We start from the raw sequence: 25,895 nt of genomic DNA on the forward strand, positions 1-25,895 counted from the left end.
AAAAGAAACCTTCATCTGGTTGTAAATATTAAGATTAAACAAGCAAGAATAAGCCTTTCTGTAGAAAACCATGATTTAATTCAAATCCACCATGATTGCAGATGCCTAAATTTATTTATTTATTTTTATTTATTTATTTAGATTTTTATCCCGTCCTCCCAATAGCTCAGAACGGTTTACAAATGAATATACACAGTGCGGAGTAACTAGACATATAAGTATTACAACAGGTTTAGTGGTTGGATTTATAGTTTTTGGAGAGAATTAAATACAGGGAGATTAAGCAGAGAGAGAGAAGGGGGAAATACAGTAGTTTAATTTATGGAAAGTTATAAGCGTATAGGTGCAATTTTTTAGTGGATAGAGTAAGAGAGGGTCATACTGGAATTTCGGGAAGGAGATAGGAGAGTGGAGGGTGGGGCTTAAGGGGGGGAGAGACAGAGGAGATCTTTAATTGAAGAGGAGGGTCTTTACCGATTTACGGAATGCTAATAATGAGTTCTGTTGTCTAAGTTGGGGGGGAAGTTGGTTCCAGAGGTGTGGAATGAAGTGGCTGTAGGATCGTTTGTGGGCAGTTTCTGTGAGCAGGGATCTTCCGGGGGGGACGCAAAGGCGTGTCTCTGACTTTGAGCGGAGGGTGCGAGTGGGGTTGTAGATGGGAAGTTTGGATTTTATGTAGGAGGGGGTGGTGGAGTAGATTCTCTTGTGGGCAATTGTTAGGGCTTTGAAAGTACAGCGTTGGCTAATTGGGAGCCAGTGTTCAGCATGGAGTGCCGGGGAGATGGAATCGCGGTAGTTGAGGTTGTGTAGGAGGCGGATGGCTGCATTTTGGACCCGTTGGAGGCGTTTGATATTATTTTTGGTCAGTCCGTTAAATAGCGAGTTACAATAATCCATTCTGGAGAGGACATATGCGTATAGGAGTTGGGCGAGGTCTGGTTTGGAGATGTAGGGTTTGATCCTTTTCAGTTGGCGAAGGTAGTAGAAGGAGGTGGAGACTACTTGGGATATGTGGTTGGATAAGGATAGGTGTCCGTCTAGGGTTACTCCCAGGCTGCGAACTTGATCTGCTGCCGTTAGTCGAGTGGAATCCCATGTTAGTGTAGGTCGTAGGTATTTGGTGTTTTTGTTTCTGATCCATAGGAGTTCGGTTTTGGAGGCGTTAAGTTGAAGCTTGTTGTTTGACATCCAAGTTTTCATGTCAGTGAGGCAGAGTTCGAGGTTAGCAATTTGGGATGGCCGGTTTTCGCCTAAGGGGAGGAGCAGCTGGATGTCATCTGCATAAGAGTGGATTTTGATTTTATATTTTTGCGCTATATCGATGACGGGTTTGATGTAGAGATTGAATAGGAGGGGGGATAGAAGGGCGCCTTGGGGAACGCCATATTTGATAGGCTTAGGGTTAGATTTATGTGTCCCTAGTAGGACTGTTTGGGTCCTTTGGTGAAGGAAGGAGGTGATCCATTGGAGGGCTGTGTCTTTGATTCCGAGGTCGTGGAGCCTAGATGTGAGTAGGTGATGGTCAACTGTGTCGAAGGCAGCGCTAAGGTCAAGTAGGACTAGTAGGGCGTCGTTGCCTTTGTCCAGTATTGACCAGCTGTCGTCAATGATATCAATGAGAACTGATTCTGTGCTGTGGCCCTTACGGAAGCCGGATTGGACTGGGGATAGGGCAGCGTGTTCTTCAATGAAAGGGTGTAGGCGGTGGAGTACAATTCGTTCAAGGAGTTTGGAGACAATTGGGAGGTTGGAGACTGGGCGATAGTTGCCAGGTTCATTAGGATCAAGGGAGGGTTTTTTGAGAGTGGGCTTGATAATAGCTGATTTCCAGCTGAGGGGGACAGTTCCAGTAGTTAGAGAGGTGTTAATGATGGGGAGGATGGATTCTGCCATGGCATCTCCGGCAGCCAGCAGGAGGCTGGACGGGCAGGGGTCGAGGATGGTGTTGGAGGGTTTGAGATCTCTCAGGGTTTCGAGGACCTCCGCGTGAGTGGCTAGATGAAATTGGGAGAGAGAGGCGGAAGGGGGGGTATATGGAGTTGGTTGGAGCTGAGTAGGAGTGGTTTTGGTGTTGAGGTCGAGGTTAGCTCGGATGTTTTGTATTTTGGACTGGAAGAAGTCCGAGAGAGTTTCGCTATCGAGTTCTGTTTGGTTGATTTGATTATTCCTTTGGGCGTTGGTGAAGAGATGGTTGGTAAGGGTGAATAGTTGTTTTGATCTGGAAGGGGCTTGTTGTAGGAGATGAGAGTAGTAGGTCTTTTTTGCTTCTAGAATGGCAGTTTTGTATGTGGTGGATATGTTTTTCCAGTGGGTTTTGGTTTCAATGTTCGGATGTTTGGCCCAGATCCTTTCTGCTTTCCTCAGGGATCGTTTTATAGATCGGAGGTCATTAGTGTACCAGGGAGCAGGTGCTTTGTTGGTGATTGTTTGGGTTGTTTTTGTCTGGACCAGGTTATTATAGAGGGATTGGATGTTAGAGTGCCATGTGGTGGCTGCCAGGTCAATTGATAGGGGATGTTGGGTATAAGATTCGTTTAGGGTGCGAATACCTGCGGCCATATCTTGAGGGTTGACCGAATTAGGAAGTTGACGTAGGGTGGGGGGGGTGGGATCTTTACGTGGGATTAGGGCAGTATCGAGTGGAAGTTCGAATTCAATGAGGTGGTGGTCTGACCATGGGACAGGTGTGGAGGTGTAGGTTTGCTGGGGCTTTGTCGTTGGGTCTCTGAGGGTGAAAAGCAAGTCTAAGATGTTGCCTGCTGAGTGAGTGGGGGTGGTTATAGTTTGGTGGAATCCTAGGTCGGAGAGGGAGGAGAGGAAGTTGTCAATTTGTCCTGAGGTGTTGGGGTAGTCTGGGAAATTGAAATCTCCTAGGATTGTCATGTGTTTGTGTGAGATGGTTAGTTCAGTGATGAATTCGAGGAGGGTTTCTAGGGTATTTGCTGGGGAGTTGGGGGTTCTGTAGAGGAGTATGAGGGCGGTTTTTTGTTTGTGGCCTAATGTGAACGCAATAGCTTCTAGGGAGGGAATGTTGATGGAGTTTATTAGTTTTGGTGTGGCGGAGGTTTTGATAATGGAAGTCACTCCACCTCCTTTTCCAGCGGTACGCGAGCAGGTTAGAGCCTGGTAGCCTGGGGGACATAGTTCGCCTAGCGTTATTCCCTCGTTGTCTTGGAGCCAGGTTTCGGTGATCATGAGGGCGTCCCAAATCTTGTCGCAAATGAGGTCATGTAGGAGGAAGGATTTGTTGTTGACTGATCTTGCATTGATGAGTGCCAATTTGAGCGTGTTGTGAGAGGGGGTTTGTGGAGAGGGAAGAATGGGGATGAGGTTGGCAGGGTTTCTGGAACGGCTTTTTTTAGGTTGGGGGGAGATATCACCGTATCTGCCTTGGCCTGTAATAATGGGGATGGTGAAGTATAGTGTTGTGAGAAGTGTAGTGGGAGTGGTGGGAGTGGGAATGGGCGGGAGGGTGGTTTGTAAAGTGGTGGGAGGAGGGGCGGGGAAGGTGGTGGCCTGGATAGTTGGTGGCATGGCAAGAGGGGGGTTTGGGGCGTTAGGACGGAGGGATTCAGGGGAAACTCACTATCAGGGAAAACTCGGTTTGGTTCTATTGGTGAGTTAAAGTTTGGTGGGAGTCAGTTTTTATAGAATTAGATCAGGAGCTTGGAGTTGAAATGTTATTATTGGGCAGCTGGAGGAGCAAGTAGAGGAGAGAAAGCTGGGAGACAGAAAGGAAGGAGTCAGAGAGCAATCAGATAAGTTAAAGAGGATTGAGTAAATTACTGTTACTAGTTATAGTAGTTGTGTAGGTCGTGTATGCTGTTATGCTAGTTAAAGAGCATGCAGCTTGTGTGAGGGATAATAGTGGTCTTTAAAACAAACAATAGAGGTCTGCTTTCCTGTGTCGGGAGGGGGGCGGAGCAGGGCTCCCACGCTCCTCTCTCGATGCAGGGGCTGAAAAACGAAGGCAGGCACCTCCGGTGAAGTTTCTGTTTTACAGGCAGTTTTCCTGTGTCGGGAGGGGGGCGGAGCAGGGCTCCCACGCTCCTCTCTCGATGCAGGGGCTGAAAAACGAAGGCAGGCACCTCCGGTGAAGTTTCTGTTTTAAAGGCGGTTTTCCTGTGTCGGGAGGGGGGCGGAGCAGGGCTCCCACGCTCCTCTCTCGATGCAGGGGCTGAAAAACGAAGGCAGGCACCTCCGGTGAAGTTTCTGTTTTAAAGGCGGTTTTCCTGTGTCGGGAGGGGGGCGGAGCAGGGCTCCCACGCTCCTCTCTCGATGCAGGGGCTGAAAAATGAAGGCAGGCACCTCCGGTGAAGTTTCTGTTTTAAAGGCGGTTTTCCTGTGTCGGGAGGGGGGCGGAGCAGGGCTCCCACGCTCCTCTCTCGATGCAGGGGCTGAAAAACGAAGGCAGGCACCTCCGGTGAAGTTTCTGTTTTAAAGGCGGTTTTCCTGTGTCGGGAGGGGGGCGGAGCAGGGCTCCCACGCTCCTCTCTCGATGCAGGGGCTGAAAAACGAAGGCAGGCACCTCCGGTGAAGTTTCTGTTTTAAAGGCGGTTTTCCTGTGTCGGGAGGGGGGCGGAGCAGGGCTCCCACGCTCCTCTCTCGATGCAGGGGCTGGGTGGTTCATAGTCATTCGCGCGCGAGACACCAGCGCGCTGACAATGGAGGGCAGACAATTCAGCGCAAGACACCAGCGCGCCGTGGGAAAACTTAGTTTTAAAGAGCTCCGAAGTGGGGTGAGTGGGGAACCCCCCACTTTACTGCATAGTGTTCGAACTGCTGTTGGGGGGGGGGAAGGTTGGGGGGTTGGAATCCTCCATTATAGAGAAAATAGGAACTTTTTTTTTTATTGGCAGCACAAATAGTATGCATTAAAGTAGGGGGGTTCCCCCCACACACTCCCGTGGGAGCTCTTTAAAACTAAGTTTTCCTGCAGCGCGCTTGTGTCTTGTGCCGAATTGTCAGCGCTCGACAGTCGGCGCGCTGGTGTCTGGCGCGCGATTGTCCCGTCACCATACTGGCTTATGCTAGTATTCTATAATGTTCCTCTATAACAGTGTTTCTCAACTCAGTCCTGGAGTACTCCTTTGCCAGTCAGGTTTTCAGGCTATCCACAATGAATGTGCATGAAAGAAATTTGCATATAAAATGGAGGCAGTGTATGCAAATAAAGTTTATGCATATTCATTGTGGATAGCCTGAAAACCTGACTGGCAAGGGGGTAATCCAGAACTGAGTTGAAAAACACTGCTCTAAAGAACAGGCACCAGCCACATGGCCATGGCATGCCTAAATGGAGGTGCCCTGTTATAGAATTGCCTGCTTAATGTCTACAGTCTTTGGCATGTTTTTCTTCAGCTGCCTTCTGCATAATTATAATTATACACTTGCCTTCTATCTTCTCACAGAGTCTGTGGAGGCTCTGCATGGGACATCCGTCACAAAACTGATGCTGAGCTTTGGAGTTCTGCTGTACAGCTGCGACACTAAAAGCCTGCTTTAGCGTCATCATAATTTCATCAACCTGAACGGAGCAAAGGAAGGGAAAAAAAAAAAAAAAAGGTTAAAAAGATCTGAAATCAACACATTACAACTACTATAAGGCACTTTTCAAAAGGATACTACCTCACCTAAATAAGTTCTCTTAGGCTTCCGCGGCTGGCATCATGATTGCAGCAGGTTTCCGGGTCTCACCGCAGCGAGACCCGGAAACCGGCTACAATTACCTAAATAAATTTGCACTCAAATATGCTTATTCATCTCACACAGCATATACTATCTGCAATAAATATTACAAACATTATTTGTGACAGAAAAAAGTAGACCTCGTTCTGGGCATGCCTGATAACACAGAGGTCTTTATGGAAAGCTGGGTTAGGTTTCTAAAAATACATCCTGGCTCCTAAACACAACAGTTCTGCTAAAGAAGGATTTGGAGGGGGGATGGTAGTACTACATTATTCTCACAGGGTCAGTACAGAGTGGCACTAGACATAGCTGTGATGGGAACAATTTCCTCTCTATTTTAGATAGTTTAAGATTATGTTGAGAAAATCGGGGAGGGGGAGGGGGGAAAGGTGGGCAGAGGATATGTCCTCCCTGAAATAAACATATAAAAGACTAAAGAGAAACCTTACAAAGAAGAATGCACACAAAATCAAGTATCTAAAGTACATTCTCACAACCCGCTAAATTAAAAATACTAACACTAATACCGTGTTTCCCCGAAAATAAGATACTGTGTTTTAATAATTTTGGACCCAAAAAAGGCACTAGGTCTTATTTTTGGGGAGGTCTTATTTTTTTTCATGTACAATGATTATCTCTCCCTTTCTCTCCTTCACATGTGCAGCATCTTTCCTCCCCTCTCACCCATCCCCTTGTGCAGTATCTTTCTCTCCCTCTCCCTCCTTCCTATCCCCCTGCCCAGCAGAACCCTTGCAGCTTCTATCCCTCCCTCCTTCCCATCCCTTGTGCAGCAGAACACTTGCAGCTTATATCCCTCCCTTCCTCCCATCCCCCCGTGGAGCATTTTTTTAAATCCCTCCCATCCTCCACGCTGCCACCGTGCACCCCCCTCTCCCTGCTGACCCTTTCATCTCTTCCATCCATCCAAATCCTGACCATGAGACCAAAATACAGTACCTTATAACAAACCGCGTCGTCGGCAGCACAGGCCCCATCGTGGCTTTCTCAAGCTCGGGCGTTCCTCTGCCATGTTGCTGATGGAGCCTGTGCTGCCGATGGTTTGTTATAAGGTACTGTATTTCGGTCTCACGGTCGGGGTTCGGATGGAAAGGTTGCGGAGGGAGCACTACTGCCACCGACAGCAACTAGGGCTTATTTTTTGGGGTAGGGCTTATATTAAGACCTACCCCGAAAATCATGCTAGGGCTTATTTTCAGGGTAGGTCTTATTTTTGGGGAGACATGGTACTACATTTATTTCTATTGAGCTACTACATGTAAGCATCAGGAGATAGGTTTATGATAATCTACGAGGGCAAATCAAAACTTAAAGGCAATTGTTAAATTAAGCAATAAACCAGAACAGAGCTAGCAAAATGCAACATATGCACTTGTACATTGGATGGTTTGCCCATGCACAGTGCAGTGCTCGGCCTTTAGTCATGTGGCAGCCATGAGATCAGAATCATGAACGCTCCACTGCAAGATTGCGCCATTGAAGAACGTGCAGTACTGCGCTTTCTTTGGGCAGAGGGTGTGAAACCTGTGGAAATTCACCGTCGGATATTGACTCAGTATGGACACAGCACTATGAATCAATGAAAGGTAAAAAAATTCAAAGTGGGAAGAACAGATGTAACCTATGAAGGTCGTTCTGGTCATCCATCAACATCACACACACAAGAGCACACTGACAGAGTGGATGCCTTGATTAGAGAAGACCGATGGATAACAGTGTCTCAATTGACTGCAAATTTGGATATCAGCTTTGGATCTGCATTTGCCATAATGCATAATGACTTGAGATACAGGAAAGCCTGCGCACAATGGGTTTCTAAAAAGCTTAATGATCTGCAGAAGCAAAGCATGTGAAGGTTGTGACCCAGTTCTTGAGATGGTATGAAGATCCAAGTATTCTGGAGAGCATTGTCACCAACAACGAGACATGGGTGCATTACTTTGACCCAGAGAGCAAAAGACAAAGGCATGATGAAGTACAGGAAGAAGTGCTCACCTAGTTTTGGGAGCAGCCGAAAAACTCCTTCTCTGTAGGAATGCAGAAGATATTTGAACAATATAATAAATGTGTCATCTTGCATGGGGACTATGTGGGAAAGTGATATGTTCAATTGATCACAGTTACTTCTATTAAAGCCATTAAATGTATTTTGCCTTTACTTTTTGATTTACCCTCGTATCAAGACCTCCCTTTCCAGGTAGCACGCAAGAACTTCCAGTTCTCAACAATCTATTGATTGCAATCATGGAGACCTAAACTAAACTAAACTAAGCCTTAGGTTTATATACCGCATATTCTCCACTGAAGTGGAGCTCGACACGGTTTACAGAGTTTAAAAAATATGGGAAGAGAGAAGAGAAAGAGTTTACAAAGCATAAAAAGAGGGGATGTAATCAGGAGAAGAGATTATTATATGCTAGAGAAAAGCCAGGTTTTCAGTTGTTTACGGAATAGTTGGAGGGAGTCCAGGTTCCGCAGCGGGACAGTGAGGTCGTTCCAGAGGCCGGTGATTTTGGAGAGGAGGGATCTACCCAGTTTACCTGCGTGGAGGATGCCGTGTAGAGAGGGGAAGGATAGTTTATGTCTGTGGCCAGATCTGGTGGTAGTTGGTGTCGGGGCGAGGAAGGATAGAGGGAGTAGGGGCGGAAGGATGCCGTGAATGATCTTGAAAGCCAGGCAGGAGCATTTGAAATGAATTCTGGAAAGTACTGGGAGCCAGTGAAGATTGGTAAGTAGAGGGGAGACGTGGTCATATTTGCGTTTAGCAAAAATCAGCTTAGCCGCAGTGTTCTGGATAAGCTGGAGTCTGCGAAGACTTTTTTTCGTTAGGCCTAAGTAGATGGCGTTACAATAATCGAGTTTGGATAGGATGATGGATTGTACAAGGACGGTGAAATGCTTTTGGTGAAAATAGGATCTAACTTTCCTCAGCATGTGGAGGCTGAAAAAACAAGATTTTGCCAGGGAATTCAGGTGATCGTTGAGGGAAAGGGAGGAGTCGATAGTGATGCCAAGGACCTTGCTTGAGAACTCAAGGTGTAGAGCAGGGCCTGTGGGTAGGGTGAAGAGGGCGGGCAGGTGAGCTAATTTTGGGCCGAGACAGAGTAATTTTGTTTTTGATTCATTTAATTTCATCTGTACTGAGAGGGACCAGGCGTGAAGTCTCATTATGCATGATGTGATGTTCTCTTGGAGGTTTGTAAGGTTTGGATCTGTTTCGAGGAGGATGAGGATATCGTCTGCATATGTGTAAATTGTTTCAAGGGGGGATAGTTTAAGGAGCTTCAGGGAGGTCATATATATGTTGAAGAGAATATGGGATAGGGGAGAGCCCTGTAGAACACCACAGGATGGTGTCCATGAAGCGGATTTGGAGCCGTTTGTGTTGACAATGTAGGAACGATCGCGAAGGAAGTTTGAGAACCACTTTAGGACAGAAGAGTCTATCCCAATCTCGGAAAGTTGGTAGATTAGTATGTCATGATGCACGACGTCGAAAGCCGCGGAGAGATCAAACTGTAGGAGAACACCAAATTTGTTTCGGGCGTGTAGTTGTTGCACCTTTGAGATTAGGGAAACTAGGAGGGACTCGGTGCTGAAATTGGGCCTAAATCCGTATTGGTAGTGTTGGAGAATGGAGAATCTCTCTAGGTAAGAGGAGAGCTGAGTGGCGACTATGGTCTCTAGAAGTTTTGTTAAAAGAGGGATGTTTGCTATGGGGCGATAGTTCAATGGTGAGGAAGGGTCAAGATCGGGTTTTTTCAGAAGAGGGGATAAGGCAATGTGTCCCATTTCGGTGGAGAACAGGCCCGATAGTAAGACTTTGTTTATGAGGTTAGTAAGGGAAGAGATGGCCTGTGTAGGGATTTTTTCGTAAAGGTAGGATGAGAAGGGATCTAGGATGCACTTGCAGGATTTAAGTTTGAGGCAAAGTTTAAAGATCTGGGTCTCGGATACAAGTTTGAATGTAGTCCATGATCTGTCGGCAGGGATAGCGTCGGAGTCTTTCGGGGGGAGAGAGTTGTAGGAGATAGCCGAGGGAAACGAGATCTTTATGGTAGTGATCTTCTCGTTGAAAAATTTGGCTAGGTCATTTGGAGATGGGAGGGGGGGAGGGGGGCGGAGTCATTTTTAGAAGTTAGGTTCCGCCAGATGTGGAACAGTGTACTGTTTTGGTTTTTTGACCTGGAGATTTTGTCTCCATAGTAATTCTTCCTAGCTTTTTTTTAGTACGGAGTTGTAGGATTTGATGTTTTCTCTCCAGGATTGCTTATCTAGGGGGGATTTTGATTTTTTCCATCTTCGTTCCAGGGCCCGACATTTCTGTTTTAATTCTCTGTGGTAAGGGAGGTACCAGGGAGCCTTGTGAGAATAGGAGATGGATTTAGTGGTTAGAGGGGCATTCGTGGATTCGGAAAGAGTCACCCAGTTGTGCCAGATTGAGTCAGGGTTCGTGTGAGTGGAAAGGGGAGGGAGTTTGTTGAGAAACTGGGACCAGAATAGTTCATTTGAGATCTTTTTGCGGTAGGTGATGGAGTTTGTGGCACGGGTTGGGGTATCAAGGGCTGACATGAAGACAGGGAGGCAGAAAGAGCCTAGGAGGTGATCTGACCAGGGGACATGTTCCCAACGGGTCGTATCTGTGGAAGTTTTATGCTCAGTCAGGTCAAGAAAGCTAATGATGTCAATGGAGTGCCCCTTTTCATGGGTAGAGGTGGGCGGGGAAGCAGTGAAGCCTAAGGAGGTGAGGAAGTCTTTGAACTCAGTTGAGTCATTGTTGGTGTTGTCGTCTAGGTGAAGGTTTATGTCACCTATGATCAGTAGTCTTTGGAATTTTAGATAGGCCTTTGTTATGGTCTCAAGAACAAAGTCAGAGGATTTGTTCCAGGGGTTGGGTGGGCGGTAAAGTAGCAGGATGCCTAATGGGTGGGGGCGAAGTTCGTCATTTATTGAGGCTAGCATGAATTCCAGGGAGGGATGACTACCCTTTTCTAAGAGCTCAACATTAAAGAATGATTTGTAGAGAAGGGCTAGACCTCCTCCTTTTCGATTTAATCTAGGAGAGAAAAGACCATGGTAGCCTGGGGGACAGAGTTCATTTTGTGTGAGTAAGTCATCTTTTTCGATCCATGATTCAGTGATGCACAAAAAACCCGGATCAAAATCCTCAAATAAATCTTTTACTATTTGGGTCTTATTTCTGACGAACCTGGCATTACAATAGAGAGTAGGGACTGGGGTGAGAGAGTCAGAGGTAAGGATGGCCAGGTTTGCTGGGGGAACAGGTTTTACGGAGGAGAGATTTGCACCTCGGTGCTTTTTGAAATGATGGGGTCTGGAGGATATTAGCATGGGAATTCTGAGCCCAGGACAGATGTTGATTGGGGAATGTAGCATCAGGAGAGTTTGGGAAGAGGTTTTTGGGATTGGGAAGTGTTTGTGAGGGAGCAGAGAAGGAGGATAAGAGGCCAGAGTGAAGGAATTCGGGGGCGGAGCAGGGCTCCCACGCTGCCCGAAGTCACCGGGCCAAAGAGAGGAGCAGCCCCGAAGGCAGGGAGCTGCTTATAAGGAGAGCGATGAGAGTCTCTGGACTTCGGGGGCGGAGCAATGGCTCCCACGCGGCCCGAAGTGGCGGTTGGAGTGAGGAGCAGCACCCGATGGCAGAGGTGCTACTCTCGAAGAAAACTCGGTCCAGCAGGGGAATTCGGGGGCGGAGCAGGGCTCCCACGCTGCCCGAAGTCACCGGGTCGAAGAGAGGAGCAGCCCCGAAGACAGGGAGTTGCTTCTGAGGAGAGTGATGAGAGTCTCTTATGAACCAAAGAAATACAGAGGCTCCAAATTCAGTTTGAGACTGAATGCAACAGAACACATGAACAGTTGAGAAGTTATTAGATACTTCAGTTAGATACCAGCATAAAAAAAAAGAAATTGATACTCCTGTATAAGACTCTGGTGAGACCTCATTTAGAATATTGTGTACAATTCTGGCGACCATACCTTCATAAATATACTAATAGGATGGAGTCGGTCCAGAAAAAGGTTACTAAAATGGTTAGTGGTCTTCATCATAAGGTATATGGGAACAGACTTAAAAGATCTCAATATGTATACTTTGAACGAAATGCAAAAGAGGGATGATATGATAAAAGACATTTAAATAGCTATGTGCCACAAATGTGCCATAAATAGTTTAATGGCCTCTCTGTGGAGGTGGTAGAGACAAAGGGCTCCTTTTACAAAGCCGCGCTAGGGCCTTAACGTGTGGAATAGCGCGTGCTAAATTGTCCCGTGCGCTAGCCGCTACCGCCTCTTTTTGAGCAGGCGGTAGATTTCCAGCTATAGCGCGCGCTAATCTGGTGCGTGCGTTAAAACCGCTAGCGCGGCTTTGTAAAAGGAGCCCAAAGTGTCTGAATTCCAGAAAGCTTAGGACAGGTACATTGGATTTCTAAGGGAAAGGAGGGGATTATAGATAGCATGGTTTCAACTCCTAACTCTCACTCACTGTAAGATACCTATGTATATCCCATCATTCTCTCTGCAAGAAACTACACAACTCTATATGTCCTGTCTGTCCAAATTAGATTGTAAGCTCTTCTGAGGAGGGACCGTCTATTACATGTTAAATGTACAGCGCTGCATACTCCTTTCAGTGCTACAGACTTGATAAATAGTAGCAGTAGTAAGGCAGACTAGATAGAAAAATGAAGGCAGATAAATAGAAATATAAGGTATATGGTCTTTAATAGCACATGTTCAATATCTGTATAGTCAATGAAGTGATTAAACCATATGACAAATCGCAAGGAAAAATCTGTTAAAAAGATTCTTCGAACTCCTGTTCAACAATCTCATTAAATCCCATCATATATATTTGCTAGGAGTACATCCATTTCCTTTTTGGAGAAGCAACAAGCAATTAAGTTAGTTCATACTGTTACTCCATCAAGGCCAGCCCAACATTAGCTAATATCCTAGGCAAACCTTCAACAGTGCAGAGGTGACTTAAGGCTCCTCCCCCTTCCTCTATCCAGTATCTCCTCCATCTATTTCCCTTACAGACTCTGCTCTTTGCCTTCCCCTGCTGCCACCTTACCCCCGCCTATCATGAAGCCTCCGAGTACAAGCATACACACTCGGTCCCATCCCCTCCAGCAGAAATTTGCACCAAGAAGGTAGAATTAACCAAATCTTGAATGCATGCCTGGGGTCAGAGGCCCCACACTCTGCATGCCACTTCAAGCATTTTAGGGCAGCCCAGGCAAAAAGAGGTTGACAGTAGTGTCAGCAGCAGAGCAGAAGAGGGATTAGACCCTGCCCTGCTGCATCCTGCAGTCTGTTACAATATATTAGACTGTAATGAATTACTATGACCTTGGGAGGTCAAAAGCCTTTGTCATTTTCTATGATCTTAATAGTATTAAGAGTGCTTACCAGAGCTTCATTTGTACACTGGAATACATAACAGACAAAATGGCAGCCTCCATTTGCTAATAATTCTCTGCAGATAAACCCAAAGTGATCCACATGTCTTATTCCCTGGTGAGAAAAAAAATATGAAGCAATTAGTAGGGCTGTTCAGAAAAACCTAAAGTTGGAAAAACTATGCGAATTGAAGTTTTTTGATGAATTTGATTGCGCTAGATCAGAAAATAGTTTTAAAAATTTGTAAAGCCAATCCTAGGGGTCCCGCAAAGCCACTGATTACACAAAGCTCCGGTTTTCTTAAAATTTGCTATTATTTTTGCTTAATGGAGCACATTTCATGGTATTATAGCTATAACTTTTAGGGAAAGGGACACTTTTGTTTACACACTCAGAAATGAATGATACATTGATAAAAAGACATTTTATGTCAAGTCTGTTTTATTGAAAAAGAACTATAAATTAGTACAGAAATAACACTAGTTTCCCCAATATGCTTATTATGGGAAATTTGACCATATGACGCTGACTTAAATAAATAAATAAATAAAATATGTATTTATTTATGTATCATTTAATTATCTATCCCATTTTCCCTAAAGAGCCCAGAATGGGTTACAGGTTAACATACATAATAAACAATTAGGTTACAATGTACCATAGTTACAGAACAAGTTTTTGTTCTAATTCGATACATACTAGGGATCTAATACCAATATACATAATATACAGTTTACAGGTTAAATTTGCCATAGTTACAGTTCAAGATGTTTCAATCCAAGTTTTATCCTAATATGACACATACTGAGGATCTAGTACCAATTACGTTTCTTTTTGATCTATCCGTCATGGCGGAACAGTTAGGTCTCACTTCACTGGCTTCCCATTGAACAACTGTCGTTAAGCTTCTCTGCCTAACTTACAAAGCTCTTCATAACTTAAGATCCCCTCCCCCGCCAATTTCCGTATTGTTGCAGCGTTAACAGCCTACTAGGACGCTACGTTCCTCTGGTGATCTACTGGGCACTCCTATGTCATTCAGATTGGCCATGGTGAGAGACAGGATGCTATGTTTGATGGTTCACTGGTCTGACCCAGAATACATTGGGGGGAGGGGGAGAGAATAGAAAGGGCTATGCAAGAAAAGAATTTCACAATTAAAGGGTGTCTTAAGACTAGACCAAACTTTTCTTGACTAGTCCCAACAACAAAATAACAAACTCATTGCTTCATCTTAATGGTCATGACTACCCGATTATTAAATCTATCAAAATTCTGGGAGTCACACTAGACCGACATTTAATACTAGCAGAACACACGAACTTAGTGGTACAAAAATGTTTTTTTACATTGTGGAAATTAAGAACCATAAAAAAAATATTTTGATCCTTTATCGTTTAGACTATTGATGCAGGCATTAGTTTTATCTATTTTAGACTATTGTAACATCATCTATTTAGGAGCACTAAGGAAATTAAGGATAATTCAGAATACAGCTGTTCGACTGATTTTTGGTTTAAAAAAGAACGACCATATTAGTCCATATTATCGTTTACTTCATTGGCTGCCTTTGGAGGCAAGAGTATCTGATTTAAGCTGATATCGGGATTGTCTCCAGCTTACCTTTTTCCTCATTTTGTGTTGCATAGACCATCAAGAGAAACTAGAAACTTCTACTTATTTGCTTATCCAAAAATTAATGGGTATAGATATAAGACCTTCTTAGATAGGACCCTAACATTTCAAGCTGGTAGGCAACAATCTTGGTTAGGTAAATGTATTCAGCAAGCTATGTTATCCTATTGCAGTTTTCGGAAATTAATTAAGACCACTTTGTTCGATAAATTTATTACTTAGTGAGTTTCATTATTGAAATTCTATTTTACAAATATTTGTATTTTTTTTTAATGTATTATTGATTCTCCAGCTCTTTTTAGTGTAAACTGCCTAGAACTTTTGGTTATGGCAGTATAAAAGAATAAAGTTATTATTATTATTATAGGAAGGAAAACCTGCTTTTTGTGCACCCCATCGTGTTATAATTTAGAGTTTTGCCCAGTGAGGGAGCAGGTCTTATTTCTTAGCTGAAAGGGGAAGGGTTTGGTGTCTATGGTGCAATTTTAAGACAGGGTGCAGTCAGAGGTTCAGAAAGTTTGACGAGCTGCAGGCACAGTATGGCTTATTGGTTCGGGATGTGCTCCCATACCTGCAGGTAAAACATTACATCCAAATTTCAGGAATTTGGGCAGATTTAAAATTAGGGAAGAGCACATTTGAGAGTTTGCGCAGCCCTATAGTCCTAAAGGGGGCAATATCCCAGATCTTAATAGTAGCTTAATAGTGGCAAACATTGGGCCTGTACAAAAAAATTAACTTCTTCACAGTGACAACTTAGGGCTCCTTTTACTAAGGTGCGCTAGCGTTTTTAGCGCACGCAGGAAATTACTGCGCGCTATGCTTCTAGAACTAACGGCAGCTCAATGCTGGCATTAAGGTCTAGCGCGTGCACTATTCCGCTCGTTAAAGCCCTAGCGCACCTTAGTAAAAGGAGCCCATAGCCTTTTTAGGCTACTATTCACCCTTCCTTATGTATTTGCCCTTACACTGTTTCTTTCCTATTACAATTGTAGTTCTACTCTCCTTCCATTTTGTTCCTGTTATAGTTTTGTTTTTAGTTCCTGTTATAGTCTTGTTTTTAGTTTTTAATTGTTTTACCCTGGTTTTTAATTGTAAATTGCTCAGAAATTTTGTATAAGCGTTTAAATCAAATTTTAAATAAAACTTGGAAACTTGGGTGTCTCAAAAATTTAAATATAGGTTAGATTGGAAAAATGACTTGGGGTTATCCTTGAGGTCTGAAGAATGGGAGGAACTATTGAATAGAAAAATCACAAGGAATCTCTGCTTTGATTGCCGAGAATGGCGATCCAGGCAGATCAGATGAAAGATGGTCTGCGCATGCTGGGCACGGCAGAGATTTTTTTTTTTTAAACTTTTGGAGCCTGTAGTTTTAACCCACGGGTTAAAACCATGAGCTTACATTGCGGGGAAGGGTGAGAGAGTCGAGGCAGACAGGCAGCTCCAGGGATGCAGGCGATCAGGGCAGCAGGAAGAGTTCAGGGCAGAGAGCAGGGCAGTCAGAAAGGGCTTGAGCGACTGATCCTCAGCAGTCGCTTATTTGTGATCGGCCAGCCCAGTCGGTGTTGCAGGGTTTTGGTTTGTGAATCACATCCCTGCCTACTTTGCATGCCGTTGCCCTCATTTGCATGCGTGGATCGGAAGATGGTCGGCAGAGAGGTAAGTGAATCGGGCCGGAGGGAAATTTGCTCGTAAAGGGGTCGCAAACAGATCGGTACATAATTGGTTTGCTTTGTGAATTCAGCCCAAGGTTTTGTTACATTGGTACCATACCCCAAAGAGAATGTGGAAAATGTGTATGGGATACAGAGTTTTGTTGGAGAGGGTGGGGGGGGGATCAAGGTACTGGAGAAAAGTGATGGCGAAACTGGATCAGTGGCATTCGCCGACGGCGCTATGCAAATATAAACTGGGACTTTTTGAGTGCCAACATTGTTTTCAGTTGCGCAGACAGACGATTTCCACCTAGGGGATGGATGAGACTTCTCAGAATATATGCCATTCCTGGACAAGTTAGGATTGCAAAGAGCAGCGTCTTACAAACTTCACGAGCTACGGCACACTAAACTGGGAGCTGTGAATCGAGGGCACCCAGAAGTGGGCTGCCTACGCTGCGATGATGTCACGTGCATGCGTAATGTCATCATGTCGACGTATACGCATGCATGGAGGCCCTCCAGATGAGGCAGTGAGCTGCCAGTGAGGGGTCCTGAAAAAGAAGGGGCACAGAGAGGAGGAGAGGTGCTGGTGGTGGCTGACTACCTACAGCACATGTGTCAAACACAAGGCCCACCTGGCCTTTTATGTGGCCCGCAGCAAGGCTCCCGAACTTCCCCTTCTCACAGCTCAGCATGTCCTCTCTCCCGCACCGGTCTGACGTCACCATCATGTCAGAAAGTCTGCCAGCTTCGGCAGCGATTCAGTAGTGTTGTCTCTGGCTCCCCCAACTGCCTTCCGTCCACCACGGTCCACCCGGGCAGAAACAGGAAGTTGCGCGTCATTGGATAGACCGCGGCAGGTGAAAAGCAGGAGGGGGGAAGCTACATACAACACTGCCGAATCACTGAGGCTGGCAGATTCCTTGGCTGGGAGGTGTTGGACCTGGGGTAGTGTGGAGGAAGACGGGAAAAAGATACTTGAAGGGAGAACCATTGGGAAGAGAAAGGAAGAAATGGTGAACCTGGGGGGAGGGAGGGAGACAGGCAGACAGGGGGAGAGATAGAATGGGGGCAGTTGGGAAGAGAAAGGGAGAGAAGTTGGATCTGGAGATGGAAGAGAGGGAGAAATATTAGACCTGGGGGTGGAACGGAGAGAGATGCAGCATCTCTTAATTTTTCTTCCATCTCATTGTCCAGTATCAAGTGGGAGGGAAGAAGAACAAAAAAGAGAGGGAGCAAAATGTTGGACCAAGAGAGGAGGAGGAGAGCTAGAAGGAAATAAAAGGCTGGGAAAGGAGTGAGATGGGAAATGGGAGAGCTACAGAATAAGAGAAGATGGAAAATTGATAGGTAGCTGAAAATTTAAAAAGGAGAAGGATGAGAAAGAGGGTGAGATTTGAGTGGACAGAGGCAGAAAAGAAAAAAAGGAGAAAAGTTGAAAGGAAAAAAATCAGTATGTTGGAGACAGGGACTGGAGCAAGCGAGGAGAAAAAAAAAGGACAGCAGACACTGAAAAGAAAATTAGAAGATAGACAAAATCAGAAAGAGAAACTGGGACTAAAAGCAAAATGACCAGACAACAAAAGGTAGAAAAATAATTTTATTTTCTATTTTGTGATTACAATATGTCAGATTTGAAATGTGTATCCTGCCAGAGTTGGTGTTAGACAGCAAGCATGAACTAGGCCCTAAAAGAGAGGAAAAGTATTTTTTATTTATTTTGTAGCCGGCGTGGGGGTGGAGAGGTTGTTTTACTTTTGCTGGCGCCCGGCGTGAGTTTTGGTGCCGGCGGCAGTGATTGATCCGACGCTCACAGAAGTCCTGTGAGCGTTGGAGCAGCCGCTGCCGTCGCTGGGGCTCACGCTGTGTGTCAGCAAAGGAGGGGGGTAAGTACTGTAATAAAAAATCCAGCCCGCGACTTAGCCTGTGTTTTAAATTTCAGCCCCTTATGTGATTTGAGTTTGACACTCCTGACCTATAGGATGTGCCTCTCGCTGGGAGAGGAACGTCCTTTAAGCAATCAGCCAGCACTGGTGCCTCTCCCCCTCCCCAGCATCTCGCGGCACACCTGAAACCTCATGGGGCACACAGTTTGCGATACACTGACAGAGGATGAGATGATTTTTTGGGGGGGGAGGAGGGGGAAGGGAAGGAATGGGGGGAATGGCTGTTTTGGCTGCTCTGCTAGTTTTGGTTGGTGAGAGGGGATGCATTGAACAAACAATGTGCAAGAGTGGCAGGGTAAATGGGGAGGAGAAAGTGTCAAGGTTACCCAGCCTCCCACCAACACCTGAGAAACGAAGGGGCAGGGGAGGGTCCCAGGCCTCAGGAGTTTGAACAAGCTAACAGGTGGAAACAGAATCTTGCTTCACAGCAGGAGATGTTAGAGCCTGCTGCTCAGCCAGGGGAGGAAGGAAAGCAATACTGAAAATCCAAGAGGGAAAGGACAGCCTGGGAGGGAGTAGGTGATGGGCAAGCCCTGTTCTCAGGACAGAAAATCTGAGTTGAAAGAAGGCAGAAAAATCAGAATTATTCTATTAATGACTGGAATTGTAAATACTGTGAATAGTTCTTACCTTTCTGGGCATTCCTAGGATGATGAAATCATTGCTAAATTGTTCAGCATAGTTAATTGTTTCACAACATTTGCTAATGTGGAGTGGATTCCCTCTCAGAGGATGTGTGAAAAAAAATGGCAAGAATCTCTCCAGCCTACCAGAAAATATCCCGGCCCCAGCCTGCGCCCTGAACTGAAAACTGAATTATAGACCTGCCCTTCTCATGCTCAATCGGGCCTTACGGTAAGGTCCAAATATATTTCACCACCAGCCCAGGCAGCAGGTCAGGTGAGGGACACAGAGAAGGGTCTCTGGGTCTTGGCTTCTAAATTGGAAGTCATTTACACATCTACCCTATGTAAGCAGTTCACTATTTAGATCAATGCTGTCTTGTTAAAATGTTTATTTTATTTTTATTTTTCCTCTAACTCTACTTTTCACTTCTCTATTACCCTCCAGGTACTTTAGTTAGATTGTGAGCCTTCAGGACAGTAAGGGAATTTTTCAAGTACCTTTCTTATTTCTAATCTTAATGTATATTTTCTGTAAACCGCTTAGAACCTAACGGATGTAGCGGTATATAAGAAATAAATTACATTACATTACATTACTACTGAGTAAAGTGGATGGACCATATTGGTTTCTCTGCTACCAAATACTCAATTACTAAAAGTCTGGTAAATCCTAACCTTACTAAATTTGTCCAGCACAGAGATTAATATTGTGCCCTGATATGCTGAAGGATTCCTTGCTAGCACACTGATATCCAGAAGAAGTGCTAGAGATATGCTTAGCTGAACTAGCCATAAAAATGTTCATCTTGAAAACCAGATAACAAAAAAACTCTAATATACAGGAAGTGTGAAATTGTACTCACAACTGGACAATCATGAATTATGCTCATTTGCTTAATATAACAAGACATTACAGTCCTGAAATTGTCCATAGCTTCTCTATTTATTGTTATCCTTGGTCAATTTGGTCCTGCCTTTTGTTCATTGTAATCCGTCCTGAACTGTTAAGCTAGTTGGCCGAATAGAAAACCAGATACAACATAACTTACTGATACATCAATATAGCAAACAGCAAAAGTCCATTTCCTTTTTACATCTGAGGCTACTTTTTTGTCTCTAAATGAGTGCTGAATATGAAAAATGTTATTGCTAGTTTGAGACACGAGCTGTTTGCTTTTGTTTAGTTACTTCAAATTGCTGCCTGGCCACTGGAGTTTGACCTCTTGCGAGCATTTCCTCCATTCTTCCCAGCCTCCTACACAATTTTCTGAAATCCTTCCTCCTTGAGCTTCTACCAAGAGGTACAAGAGAAATTAATGACGCACACTACATGAGCCAGGTGCTGTTCCCCAATGACTCAGATTTAGTAGGGATCAAACTGCAGTATGAGTACATACCTTGTCTTGTTTCTAACGCGATTGTATTCCTGAAAATCGCTCCCCAACCTATTCTTGTAACCTCTGTACATCATGCAGTGTGTCTCCTCTAAAATTATGCATGTAAAATTGTAGTCTGCTTAGAAAATAAATAAAATACCTGAACTGCAATGTATAAATCACTAGTGTGAATAAATATTTTTCTCTGAATTATTTATAATACAAGCTAGGAACTAACTGCCCCCCCCCCCCTTTATGAAGCTGGATTAGGATTTTTTATTGCAGGCTATGGCGGTGAAAGCTCTGACACTCACACAATTCCTATGAGCATCGGAGCTTTTACCGCCGCGGCCAGCGATAAAAATCCCTAACGCAGCTTCATAAAATGGGGGGGGGGGGGTAAAACAGAGCAATCAAGTTGGTCTGCAGCACTTCTCACAACTCAGCCACAGAAGAAAGGCAACACGATCTTAAACAATGTACCACTAGCCTGTAATATATATTTTTCGTGTGAATATTTTTAAGAAAAAAAATGATTTGAACATTATAGTGGCAAGACATCATTTACAAAAAATCTGAGAATACTTATCTGATCAACGCAGAGAATCTCTTAAGAGTAAGAAGCTGGAAACACAGCACTGGAATTACCTGCATGGACAGGACTTCAGTTCAAACAGCAGTGAAATAATGACTGTGTTGCTAAGACAGGCAGAAAGAAGAACACCTCGCCTTGAGATACAGACAGTCCAACAAAAGGCAAGGAAGATGTCTTTTTCAACCAATGACAGACTTTATTTAATATACACAACTGGGAAGAATTTCAGAAAAAGGGTTGTTCCCAAAAATTCTGGATAGGCAAACAACTAGTAAAGGAACAAGCTACTTTAGATACCTTTTTAAACGAGTAAAGGTGCTCAGAATCCAAGATGGAGAAAAAACTTCAATTTGGGGTACAAACCCCTAAAAGGCGTTTTTTATAGAATCAATCATTGCACCATTTTGAGTAAAAAGGTAATAGAGAGTGCTTGTTGAAAAACACTCTAGAGTTAAATGTCCTTAAATGTCCAATAAAGTGAATATTCTCCAACTACTATATGAATTCAAAGAGTTTAAGTTCAAAAAATAGTAAGAACTTATCTAAGTGGGTTCAGATAGCGTTGACCCGGCGAGGTTCTGACGCGTTTCGCCAATCCTGGCTGCTTCAGAGAACCTGCTACGCTGCTAGTGAACTGTTGCTTAAATAGTCCAAAGTTAAAGGTGCTTCTTATATCTAAACAAAGTAACAAAACACAAAAAATGATGCTAGTTTGTAACAAACACTTGTGAAAATCTGTTTCCATAACCACACTTGCTCATTGCCTCCCCTATTCAAGTGAGCCACTTCAATTATTACTGAACATTTGAGCAAAATCAGGAGGGGCAATATGGGGGCCCCCCTGGTACAACATTGGCAAGACACTCCACATCAATTGCAAGATCTTCGTTTTGTTGTTTTGGAAGTGGCTCACTTGAATAGGGGAGGCAATGAGCAAGTGTGGTTATGGAAACAAGAACAAAGGTGGATATTTCACTGGCAAACTGTGTCTCCCAAAGGGTTAAACAAGGAAGTAGAGTGGTGGGCGTTTCTTCATTAGGTGATTGACACATCGTCATTGTACAAATACAGGAAGCTCAGCTGAGCTCCCACGTCACAGGAAACGTAAAAAAAGTTCCTCTGAACCAGGTACCCTGCTGTCAGTGCCATGACAATTGTTTATTAGCTTTAACATAGATTTTCACAAGTGTTTGTTACAAACTAGCATCATTTTTTGTGTTTTGTTACTTTGTTTAGATATAAGAAGCACCTTTAACTTTGGACTATTTAAGCAACAGTTCACTAGCAGGTTCTGAAGCAGCCAGGATTGGCGAAACGCGTCAGAACCTCGCCGGGTCAGCGCTATCTGAACCCACTTAGATAAGTTCTTACTATTTTTTGAACTTAAACTCTTTGAATTCATATAGTAGTTGGAGAATATTCACTTTATTGGACATTTAAGGACATTTAACTCTAGAGTGTTTTTCAACAAGCACTCTCTATTACCTTTTTACTCAAAATGGTGCAATGATTGATTCTATAAAAAATGCCTTTTAGGGGTTTGTACCCCAAATTGAAGTTTTTTCTCCATCTTGGATTCTGAGCACCTTTACTCGTTTAAAAAGGTATCTAAAGTAGCTTGTTCCTTTACTAGTTGTTTGCCTATCCAGACTTTATTTAATGACAGAAACCTTGCTCAAAAATGTTGTCCCAACAAGGATCCTAGTTTCAGCATAATCGATATGCCTTCCTCAGGGGACACTATTGGGAACATTTAAAAACATAGATATAACCATACTAAAACCAAATTAAAAGCATAAAATATATTCCAAACAAATAAAATGTATATACATATTTAAAACAAGAAAAAAAGACATGCATTTGCTAAATGAGACAGGTTGCACATATAAGCGCAGATTAAACCAGAAATAAGATCAATAAGATATACTGTGAACATAAAAGGAAAGGATGATCCTAAGCCATGCTACTAATGTAAACTAAACTAAACTAAACTAAACTAAGCCTTAGGCTTATATACTGCATCTTCTCTATAACAGTAGAGCTCGGCATGGTTTACAAGAAATTTAGAAAGGAGAACGGATACAGTATGGATTTGGAATAGTATGGAGAAGAGCGGAATTTACAACTTTGAAAATAGCCAAGTTTTCAGATGTTTTCAAAATGGTTGGAGAGAACCAGATCGCGCAGATGAATAGGAACATCATTCCACAGCTCAGTAATTTTGAAAAGTAGAGACTTCCCTAATTTGCCAATGTAGGTAACGCCTTTCAGCGTAGGAAAGGACAATTTAAATTTTTGAGTAGATCTGGTAATGTCAGATCTTACAGAATTCCAAGACAGGGGAATTAAAGGAAGAAGGATGCCATGCAAGATCTTAAATGTTAAGCAGGCACATTTAAAATAAACCCTGGAAATTATAGGAAGCCAATGAAGTTTTTGCAGGAGCGGAGAGACATGATCAAATTTACTTTTTGCAAAGATCAGCCTAGCAGCAGTATTCTGGATCAGTTGAGTCTCTTAAAGCTTTTCTTGGTCAAGCCTAAATAGACCAAATTACAATAAGCCAGTCTCGAAAGCATGATTGATTGAACAAGGACAGCAAAGTGTCGATGATGGAAACAGGATCTCACTTTCCTCAACATATGGAGACTATATCACCAGTGAGTCAGAGTAAGTACTGACAGAACTGAAAATAAAAGAATGAGCATCAAGAATAAAGTGACAAAAGAAGCTCCAGAGAGAACACCAAATGTAGACATAAGAGACCACACAGAGAGATTACCTGAACAGAGCAAAATATGCAGAAAGTGAGACTGAGAACACAATACCTCTTGTTGAGCGCAAGAACCTCTCCAGATGGACCCCGCCTGGACCCCAAAGATCCTCTTATTGAGGCATTTTCAACCTGTGTCCTTAATGAGATCTCAGAATTAGAAAAAAGGAACAAAGGTTCTTTAACTATGGAGCAAAGGCAAAATGTGAAATGAACATAAAGGGCGGAACTCTGGATTAATCTAGTGTGACTAAAGGAAAGAAAATTATCAGGTAAGAATATTATTTTTCCTTCCTTGTCATCAACAGCAGATGAATCCAGAGAAAAGTGGAATTTAGCAAAGCAGTCTTCAGTTGGGCTGGATAAAGAATGAATTGTAGGCCAAAGAAAATACTAAAATACAAAATCCCCCAAAGAATTGCTAGACGGGCAAATTAGAGCTGCCAGGTGCCTATGCACCCAAAGGAACATGACGGAACAGAATCAAACCCATCACAACATTGAGAGGAGACAAGGAATTGTGCCCCCCCCCCCCCCACTCCAAGATGGCAAGAATGAGGAGTGCCTAAAGCATAGGCAAACCATAGAGGAGAGCATATGCACCTTTCCCATAGGGGAGGAGCTGTGGAAAGTATACCCCCTTCAACAGCCAAGAAGGAACGCTCGCTGCACTGCCAGCAAAGAAAGTATACCAAGAAAAGGCCAAAGCAGGATATGTGCTCAATGCCAGAAAAGTTAAGTACACCCTGTAGACCGACACTGCAATAATTTAGTTGAGATAGTACCAGTGACTGAACCAAGTTGATCTGAAAGTTTTCTTTAGCAAAGCAATACCAGATTCGGCTCAGTTTTCTCAGTGTAGTGAATATTTTGTATGTTAAATATTCACATTTGTGCCTCCCAGGATAGGTTCTTGTCGAATATAATCCCTAGGATTCTCAGTTCTGATTCTAGTTTTAGTGGGTCATTCTCCAGTGTTATTTGAGTGTTGTCACTGGCAATTCTGGGTGGGCTTATTACTGTATATACTCAAATATAAACCTGGGATTTTGGGGCCAATGGGGGTACAGGTTTATAATCAGGCCTGCACCCCTCCTTCCAGAATTATTGCAGGCCACTGCCAGGCTCTGCATCCTGTCCCCCAGTCCCTGCCCTCGTACCTCCTCTGCCGATCCCTGGTGGTCCAGAGGTGCAGTAGGCAGGAGCAAGCTTTCCGCGCTCCTGCCCCGCTGCTAATCTGGTCAGTGGTGGCTACATTGAGAACGGGTTTCTTCAGCCACTGAGCAGCACCAAGCAGGAGTGCGCTTTGGCATTGCTGCTTGGTGCTGAGCAGCTTCCTGACTGGATCCTGCAAATTCTCAGGCAGCACTACTCTCCATCGCCCCAGGTACCACAGTCAGCTTGTGAGCCTGCCAGGACAGATAGAGAATATACCTAAGAGCACCTGATTACCATTCACTATGGGTGAATCTTTTCATGAACAGGTAGTTAATAAAATCCAAATAAATAAACAAAATATTGCCTTCTATCCAATTACTTTTTAATTTTCTCAGGAGTCTGTCAAAAGCAGTCTGAAAATCTAGATACACTACATCAACCAGTTCACCTTATGTTTATTTAGCCTTCAAAGAATTAGGCAAATTGGTGAGGCAAGACTTCCCTTGGCAGAATCCACGCCGACTCAGTCTCATTAAACCATGTTTGTCTGTGTCTTCCATAATTTTGTCCAGTTTCCACTGTTTTGCTTGGCACTGAAGTCAGGCTATAATTGCCCACATCACCCTGAATCCTTTTTAAAAATTGGCTTTATGCTGGCCACCCTCCAATCTTTCGGTACTATGGAGCATTTGTAACTGCAGCTTACTAACAGCAGATCAGTAATTTCATGTTTAAGTTTGTTCAGTACCCTAGGATGCATGCCATCCAGTCCAAGTGATTTATTTATTTATTTATTTATTTATTTAGATTTTTATCCCGTCCTCCCAATAGCTCAGAACGGTTTACAAATGAACATACACAGTGGGGAGTAACTAGACATATAAGTAGTACAACAGGTTTAGGGATTGGATTTATAGTTTTTGGAGAGAATTAAATACAGGGAGAGTATGCAGAAAGAGAGAGGGGGGAAATACAGTAGTTTAGTTTAAGGAAA

At 43.8% G+C, this 25,895-nt stretch overlaps 1 protein-coding gene across 4 annotated transcripts in view; it reads right to left on the bottom strand.

Moving 5' to 3' along the window:
* The window catches only part of TBC1D1 (TBC1 domain family member 1), a 322,295-nt gene that overhangs the window by 207,606 nt on the left and 88,794 nt on the right, over positions 1–25,895 (bottom strand). For all 4 annotated transcript variants that reach the window (XM_033947569.1, XM_033947560.1, XM_033947546.1 and 1 more), the window contains exons 4-5: positions 13,141–13,245; positions 5,395–5,527 (exon numbers count right to left, since the gene is read on the bottom strand). In XM_033947569.1, the coding sequence (XP_033803460.1) occupies positions 5,395–5,527; positions 13,141–13,245 (238 nt within the window). The remainder of the gene's footprint in view (positions 1–5,394; positions 5,528–13,140; positions 13,246–25,895) is intronic.

The sequence above is a fragment of the Geotrypetes seraphini genome, chromosome 1, assembly GCF_902459505.1.
Source record: "Geotrypetes seraphini chromosome 1, aGeoSer1.1, whole genome shotgun sequence".
NCBI lineage: Eukaryota > Metazoa > Chordata > Amphibia > Gymnophiona > Dermophiidae > Geotrypetes > Geotrypetes seraphini.